Source organism: Pelobates fuscus, chromosome 2, assembly GCF_036172605.1.
Source record: "Pelobates fuscus isolate aPelFus1 chromosome 2, aPelFus1.pri, whole genome shotgun sequence".
In the NCBI taxonomy this organism is placed as follows: Eukaryota; Metazoa; Chordata; class Amphibia; order Anura; family Pelobatidae; genus Pelobates; species Pelobates fuscus.
The window spans coordinates 52,099,211-52,108,541 of NC_086318.1; the positions used below are offsets into that span (position 1 = coordinate 52,099,211).

At 39.8% G+C, this 9,331-nt stretch overlaps 1 protein-coding gene across 1 annotated transcript; it reads right to left on the reverse strand.

The window, feature by feature from the left end:
• Window positions 1–266: 266 nt before the first annotated feature.
• On the reverse strand, window positions 267–4,907 carry LRATD1 (LRAT domain containing 1). The gene is made up of 2 exons (XM_063440871.1): window positions 4,751–4,907; window positions 267–1,479 (listed from the first exon to the last, which is right to left on the reverse strand). Exon 2 carries the CDS (start codon window positions 1,438–1,440, stop codon window positions 619–621), a length of 822 nt encoding a protein of 273 aa, XP_063296941.1. The 5' UTR covers window positions 1,441–1,479; window positions 4,751–4,907; the 3' UTR covers window positions 267–618.
• Window positions 4,908–9,331: the final 4,424 nt, after the last annotated feature.

Here is a 9,331-nt window from a genome sequence, read left to right on the forward strand (position 1 = left end):
TGCTTGCAGTAGAAGGAATGTAGATCCATTTCAAATGATGTTGTGGGAGAGCAAAATACAAATTAACTGTAGAAAAAAAAAGAAAATCAAATTGTAACAAGAAGTACAAGTCTTGCCAAACAAAGGCAATAATATTTTGTGCCATATAAAAGCAGTAAGGACAAAGGTGATTTAATAAAAAATATGTTGTTGTTGTTTTTGTTTTTTGGTATTTTTTTTTTTTTTTTTTAAACAAGACAAATAAGACAGCAGAAAGCAACACTAAATAATCAAATAGAGAAATCCAATTTATTGGCCTCTGTGGATAAACGATCATGGAGTAAAGCCATGAAAATACAAATTTCAATTTGAAATTTTATTTAGCATGTTGCTAAATGCTCAATAAAGACATCAACACTACAGCCAACATACTCGACATTTGTTGTTGCTTTTTTTGTGGGTGCTTTTTTGTGGGTTTTTTGTGTTGTTTTTGTTTTGATACCATGTTTAAAAAGCCAAATCAAACAGTGGCTATGGTGTAATGCTGGTTTCAGGAATGTTGACATGATCCTTAAAAATGAGTCTAAAAGGTGCAGCCTGTTTGGAAAATTAGGAAGATGTTTCAACCCTCTGCCCTCCTTACTCTTTCTCCTCTACCATGGAGAGCTCTTTCAGGACTCTCAATTTGCCACCAGCGTCCACCCTTCTCTTCTCCCTTATTAGGTCCTCCAGGCTAGGAAAACTCAAGGTGTGGACATTGTTCTCCTCCAGGTGGAGCTTCAGGAAGTACTGCAGGTCCTCAGACTGGACCTCCCCACCTGCCTTAAATTCCCTGTTGCCAAACCTGCACCATGCTGCAAAGCTCTCAGAGTTAGTCCAGCAGATCTCATCACTCCTCAAGCCAAGGTGTCCACATGCGTTCTGGAGGACCAGTTCAGAGGTCAGTGGCCTGTACCGGTACCAGCTATTCACCACCCTGCCCATGCAGCCTCCACCGACGTCGAACACGCTGTCTTTGCGGATTTCCCCGCGGTGTAAGTGAATAATCTGACCTTGGCCAACATAAACTGCCCAGTGAGGAGATGGTGGAGGAGGGTGGTCTGCTGCTGGGCACAGAAAGAGCAGCTCCAGGAGGTCTCCTGGCTTGCAGTAGGCTAGCAAGCCTTGCATGGGATAGACGCTGAGGTCCTGGTGGCCCCTGATCTTGGAGAAGATACATTCGTGGCAGCTGTAGGCTGAGAACTCGATCTCGTTGAGTAGAAGGTGTCCCTCTCCCTGGCCAGGACTGCTGTCCCTCACCGTGTAGCGCTCACACTGCCCCCTATCGTCCAGCTCCTCATCCTCATCTGAGAAGAAGTAAGCCACCCCGACCCGCAGCTCGTCCTTCTCGATCCCGGAGGGGTCTCCTGTCGGCAGCTCGCTGTAATTCAGGTGGGTGATGCGATCCAGTTGATTTCCCATCAATGACAGGACAAGGCGAGGTCAGCAGGGACGCCAGATCTGCGGAGAAACAGAGACCCAACATCAGTCACCAACATCAGTCACCCCGATAAACAGCCTGAGACTTCATGAGACTGAACACAGGGCATGGACCTCACACGGAGAGCATAGAGAGGGCACAGCAAGGGACAGAGGTCATTCACTGCCAGCTGGAAATCTGAGAGGCTAGAACTATGGGAACTATTCTACATTAACCCATTCACTACCTGCTAGGGACCTGAGAGGGCTAGAACCATGAGAAATAGAATACAGTAACCCTCTTATTGCCAGCTGGGGACCTGAGAGGGCTAGAACCATGTGAAGTATGCTACATTAACCCGTTCACTGCTAGCTGGGGACATAAGAGGGCTAGAATCATGGGAAACATTCTACAGTAACCCCTTCACTGCCAGTTGGGACACAGAGAAGTATGATCAGAGAATCATGGAGCATGGTATAGACAAATCCATGATATAATCTGAGAGGGTAGAACCACAATTGACAGGCAAACATTTTAACTATTAACCTATTCACTGCCAACTGAAGCAGTGAAGCGGTCTAAACCTAAGTGATCAGGCACAGAGTAAAATGCAATGATAATCTACAACTTTAGCAACCCATTCACTGCCAGCCAGAGACACTCAGTTGGGTATTATCATGGGAAAATAAATCATGGAGGAGATTAATACATTGGCACTAACAGTGTCTTCAATGTGACACTCAGAGGGCTATGATCATTGGAACAAAAACATGAGGTAGAATTTACTATTAACCCATTCACTGCACTTAGCTATTATTATGAAAAAATGTGATGTTGTACACTAAACTGCTAGCTGTGGTCCTCACACAGTTAATGCGGTAAGGGAAAATGAATATAATTTAGCATTTACCCGTTCACTGCCAGTGTGTGCACCCAGAGATTCATGAAAGGCTTTAACCCATTTGTTGCTAGGGGTTAGGCCCTCTCTATGTCAGAAGAAGCACTAATATACTTTTTAACCAATTCACAGCTAGACGGTGTTAATGTGCTCGAGAAGCAATAACTAGGTTGTCACTTTAAGATTGTTGTTACCATAGGGGACAAATACACCAAATACAACTCAAATGGTGTCATTTACCTGGTGACTATAGGAAAAACAAACCTGGTTTATCACAGCAGTAGAAAAACGAATGGAAAGAAACAGCGTCACAATTTAACCAATTATTTGCCAGAGCCAGGAACATTAAAGTAAAAAGAATATAAAGTGGACATATTTCCGTGTTAACATATATGCTAAAGTGTTGTCACTCAAAGGACCATGGCAGTACAAACATGGAGATTGGAATGGAATTAACCCTTTGTATGCACAACTTATTGCTTTTCCAGGAGGAGGGCAAACCCCCTGTCACTCAAAGAGTTAATCGAAGAGAGCTAGTTAATGAAGAACAAAATATCACTGGCAGCTAACTACTTGGATATACCATCAGCAAGAATACAAATAAACAAACATGGCATTTTATTTTATCTCATTCCCTTGTAGATAAACATCTTTGGCAGATAAAGGGTTAAACAGGCCCTTAGGGAGATCTGTTGAAATATCCCATTTCCCTGCACCCTCCTATGACATGACTTTCTATTCCAGTTATAGAATGAGGCTGCAGCACCAGTTCCTCTCCAACCCAGCCTGTACGACCTGCTTTGTGTCAGTAAAAATCCAACATAAGCCTTTTACACTGAGATTTGGAAGTGTTAATCTGCTAAGGGTCATTGCATTCATATCCCTCATACCCTGCCTGTCACTTGGGGGCTCCATTTATTTTATTATAACTTTCTCTGTTCCTACAGCAGACAATGTGCAGTGCAGTATAATGGGAGCCTGGCCATACCACATACAATGACCACAAGCCCAGGGGTGTCATGCTGAGTCTATTATTTACATGCATACCCACTGGCACATATCCTCTGTAGATATACATGGGCTGATGTGATGTACATACAGCCTTGCACATGGCATCATATACTGTGTGCATTCACACAGAGGTATTTACTATGGCAATTCCAACAGTGTGATTTGCTTTGCATATTTCATTCATTTAAATAGGATGACTAATTATGTTCTTGCTATCCAAAAAAAAATAGCACACTCTATGTGCAATCTAGCTGAATTTTACTTTGCATAGATTTTCATGAATCTACATGGAGTGATCAGCCTTGGTGTGCACACACTATATTGTCTGCTAAATATATTCCTACACATGGTACTGGGGGCTTCAGATACAGTCTGGTGTAATCTGCTCTATATATGCAAGTGCATGGCACACGCTAGACCTGGGTCTCTGTTTGCATCTATTTGTGCAATATTGTCATGCATTTTGTATTCACTATCTGCATGCACATGGTGTAATATGCTGTGTCTCCATAAACCTGGTATATTGTATGCTGGGTTTTCTGTGTTATCTGTGTACATCAACAATATAAAATATGCTGTTTCAATATATATCTATGCGTGCCTAGTGGTGATATTATTTAAAGATATGCCCACACTCCATGCAGTCTCATGCATTTTAGATTAGAAGAGAGAGAGAGAGAGAGAGAGTAAAAGAGAGAGAGAGAGAGAGTGTGTGTGTGTGTGTGTGTGTGTGTGTGTGTGTGTGTGTGTGTGTGTGTGTGTGTGTGTGTGTGTGTGTGTGTGTGTGTGTGTGTGTGTGTGTGTGTGTGTGTGTTGCAATATATATTCCAGTAAGGACTATAAACTCTGCATATTTACATACAAGGGACGATATATTTATATCTTTTTAGGCTTCCAGTCAAACTGTTTAATTTCCCTAGGATTCCTTTTAATGAAAGCAATGCATGTTGTATCATGCCTCATGCCCCTAAGCCTAATAGCAAAGCATGATTAGAAAACAAATGAGATTATGTATGTACTATACACAAGGTAAGCCCTGTGTTCTCTTGGATGATAAGTGTAAAATGCTGTGTGCTTGGGATATTTGACATTAACCCCTCATCTCCTGCAGCTCAACACAATCTTAAAGGCATCCCAAAAGCAAATGTCTCCTTTGTCTGTATGACTCTGTTAACCTCCAGCAATTTGTATTTTTAGCAATTCTCCAATGAAACTTAACACAGACATCTGATATCTATACAGAAACGAACAGCCACGTTCTAAGCTACGCACCTCCAAAGGTTAAACTGTAGCAATTCTTCATGAAACTTATGCTCAGATCTGATACAAAATAGATCAAAAGGAAACAGCTTCTTTTTTTTTTTTTTTTTTTTTTTTTAAGAGAGAATGAATAAGGTTTTTACCTCTGTGGATTATCCCTGCAGCGGTGGAAGAAAATACTTATAGATTCCTTCTTCTAGCCATGGGGGCTAATTCTGCAGTAGTCAGGGTAGGGGGGTATCCCTAACTTACTCTCCCATAGCAGAGCTTCACCTCATATAACAAGGAGCAGCTACTGGGCTCCCAGCCCTTGTGAATCCAAATACACTGAGCTCTGACTTTACAGTCTACGCCCTGCAGAGCTCTGATTGGTTGCCGGCTTGGAAGAGGATGAATTGTAACAAGTCCTTATAATAATTCTTATTCTCAACTGTCAATCATCAACCATGGGGGAGGGCATTGGGTAACCCCCTCCCTTTTCTTTCATCCATAGTTTGTCATGGGTAGTGCACATAGGGATTAGTGACAAACCCATTAATCTGTGCTGGGCGGTTACTCTGCACTTAGCACTTGCTAGTTGCTCTTTTATTTATTTATTTTTAGAACCATTTGGAATATGTTTAAAGGGACATGCTTGTTTAAAACCTGCCTCCATCTGATTAAGTGTCTTGGAACATGCTGATCAGGTTAGATGTGTCATTTTGCAGTGCAGGTCTTGCAGCTAAACGTTTATCTTTTGCATAGATTACTTTAATGGGAAAATGATTTGCTCTGTCACACTGAATGAAGATAGGGACAATGTGTGACTCTTGTCACTGATATATTACCCATTGTCTTGGAGGGGTTTGGGGAGTGGGGGAGGGAGGATGGTTGACAGAAAATAAATGTCTAAATCAGTTTTTTTTTTTCTTTGCAGGATCACAGATGGGAGGAAAAGGAAAGTAATAAAAAGAGAAAGAAAGAAAGATTTTCATTTTAGTATTTTAAACTCTTTTTATAATTTACATGGATTTATGGTATGGCAAATAGTGATGTCAAATTATTTATATATGTTATGTTAATATTATTGTTCTGTAGAGCCAAGATATCCCACAGAACTTTACTTTATAACATAAATATACATAAAGTCCAAAAACCTGCACTCCTGGTTATAACCAATAAAGCTTGATAAAGGTTTGGCAAAAAATGTACAAAAAACAAGTACAAACCACACTCCAGGGACTTAGTATGACAAAATATAAAACTTAGCTTTTATTTACGTTCCAATAAAATGTCGACGTTTCGGCTCCCAACTGAGAGCTTTCGTGAGTTGAGAGCTAAAACGTTATATTTTGTAAAACTAAGTCCCTGGAGTACAGTTTTTCCTTGTTTTTTGTAAATAATATATCACATAAATGACAAATGTGGCACGTGGCACCCCTCCTCCAAAAAAAGAATGTATACCATGGTCTATAATATATGATTGGATACATGTTAAGTACTCATGTTTAAGATTTAGTAACACACTTACATTACATTATTTGATCCATAGTTTGTCATGACCATTACATCAACTTTAACTGATCTAGTCTCAGAGGTTGGCTATTTTACCTTACATTTTACAATTCATATTATAATTTAGTACATTGAGTTTAGTAAAAAAACAAAAAACCCTAGCAGGGATTAGGAGCATATGCAGAAGAAGCCAAGGTATAACAATGGTCTGCATGTTGAAGTTGTTAAGCTAGTCATTATGTAAAATATATTGTTTAGTAACATGTTTACTCATATAATCTACCACTTGTATTTAGGACATTAGTTTCGTTTATAAGACACCAACAAAGTAGGCAGTGAAAAACAAGTAAAATTATCTTACAAATAAGTAATGACAAGGTCAAATTGGAGATGAAAAGGAACCTGTTTAAACAAACATCAAAACTGAAGAATTGTGTGTAATTATGCAGTGCTTGTAGTGAGAAAAAAACTTTAATTTGAAAGTGTAACTCTCACTTCTAAGTAATGAAAATACACTATAACTTCTGTTACCCTTTTTGTTTTCCTGTGACGTGTTCCTTCCTTTAAAACGATATAAAGGATGTAGCGAATTAATTCACAATTCAGTTTAGTCCAGGCACAGCCAGGTCTTACAAGGCAAACGAGGAAGTAAAATCAGAAACATTCTTTACATTTTTCTTTGTCTCTGCATAACTAAGCCAACCAGGTACGTAGGACAGAGCGTATAACAATGGGAACTAAGATGGAGTTACTGAGTTGAAGGATGGAAAAATTTAGATTTCTGGATTCCAATTTATTTTTCATAATTTAGAGGATTAAAAAATATAATATTAAATATCATGGGAAGTGACAAATTGCAGGTGGAAAAAAATGATCAATTTCAATCAAGTATGCACCTGTTATTTTAGCCTAAATTTGCAACATGCTTCTACAAATTGTTGCTTAGGGAATAAAGTAAACTGTGTCACGCACACAAGGGATTATGGCTGGTTATACAAATTATAATCTGTTATACAAATTACCTGAGATAGATGACAGTGAGAGGACAAGTTGTGTGAAATGAGACTGTATTCTGTATACATTTAGAATATTAGTGCTGGTACAAGGTGTGTTAAATGCTCCAGATAGCAATGAGACAGGGTCATGCCAGTTTAAATGAAGCCCCTAAGGATAGCGTTAGGTTTCGGGTGTTTGGATAAATACAAATTATTGTTGGGTCAACCTGCTTTCAAAACACTGTTTGTTGTAACGCCAAAGGAGATAGCATCAAAGGGATAGGGAGTGGTGCAAACACAATAAAATAATGTATGCACACAGTGTATACTTATTGCACTTACTGAACCTTCCCAATACCGTACAATAACCTGTGAAGCATTAAGTACCTCTTTTAGCACTATATGAACAAAATATACATAATGTATATTTATGTTGTAATATCAAAAATTCTGAGACCAATACCAAAATGGCTTTTCTTTTAGCATTACTGAAATTAATGTTAGACTTTAAGATTTTTTTTTAGACTTTGTTTGACAAAGATGTGATTTATGGACTGTAACTTTTCCATGAAGACCTCATTTTGCCAGTCACCTGTTAATTGTGTTTTTTTTTGCTCTCTGGGTAGGACATTTCCGATTTAGCTAGACTGGAATTTTGGATCCAAGTTTGATACTGATGTTATTTTTATATACTGGTCTACTGATTTGTGTTCACTTTAGGTCTGTCTGGTCTTGTTTAGGATGACATAATTAATAATGAATATGTAAAATTATCTTACAAATAAGTAATGACGAGGCCGAATAGGAGGTGACAAAGAACCTGTTCAAACAAGCATCAAAACTGAAGAAGTAGATTCAGTTATGCAGCACTATAATATGAAAGTCCAACTGTTAATTTCTGTTAGCCTTTTTTTATGTGATACTGTGTTTTCGTTTAAAACTACATAAATGATGTAACAAATACCATCACATATTAGTTTAGTCCAGACGCACTTCATGCATCTCATTCTCCCCACCAGTTCCTCTATGGGTCTCGCCCCCCCAGCCCCTCAATGTGTCTCTCCTAACCCTCACCTACTCCATGTGTCTCTTTCCCATCCCCCTAGGCCCTCCAAGTGTATCTCCCACCCCCAGCCACACCATGTGTCTCACCATCTGTAATAAACGCTGATATTGCAGATAACCGTTTGCCTATTTTCTCCCGAACTGCTAGAGCCTGAGTGATTATAGCTTGCAGTTCGGGTGTTGATTCAAACGTTTCTCCAGATGAAGTACAGCATCCAAGTGTATTCTCCCAGCAAAGTAGACAGGTACCCAAACATTAGCCTAAACTAGATGAAGGGTATAACAGGAATGCTTTATTCAGGCTAACCTGGTTTATATGCAGTGAATAATGCACAGGGTTTCAGGGTTTCCCCACTGGACCTGAGAGGGGACAGTGACAAAATACATTCTGCAAGTACAATGGCTCTCAGGTTCAGGACACTCCTACATACAATCATATAATCCTTCCCCATGTACTGGGGAGATAATTGAGTCAAGCAATTTACTAAACTCAATTATCTCCCAACACTAAAAACATACATTTCCATAAAACTTAAAAAGTACCCCAAACTCATTGGGAACCCAATAAAAGTAATATCCCCTGATAGCCCCGATCTGGGGGACCAACATATTCAAAAATCACCCAGATCAGTTAAGGGGTTCAAGAGTTACATGGAAGTCTATTTAGAAAAGTACAAAAAAAAGAATAAATCCGCAAACGGTTCCCCTGGCTCATAGGTAGCGTTTGTTCCCCTAGTTTGTGGGAACAAATCTACTGAATAGCGTTCTCCTGGCTGGTCTGTGAAAGGAAGCAGGCGTTCATGTAGTTTGACCAGCGTTCGGGAAGTTGAGTGTCCGATTTTGGTTCTAGACACTCGACGACCAAGTACCGCTGCCTCCTTTCGTGCGAACAAGATGGCCGCCATTTTCTCATGCATGTGGCATTCGACTATACGAGCGGTGGCCACACAGAGAGAGCCCTAAATTGGCGGTATGCTTTGAAGTGAATGAGCCAGGGAGTGGTCGGTGTTCGGTAGTTTTATCTACTGAACAGGGAAAAAACAAAAGTACAGAAATAACAGGGGTAGTTTCTTCACACCATCTAACCAGCCCTCCCAAGTGTCTCTCCCACCCCTCCAGCCCCTCCATGTGTCTATCCAAACACACAATTTCCTCCATGTGACTCTCCAA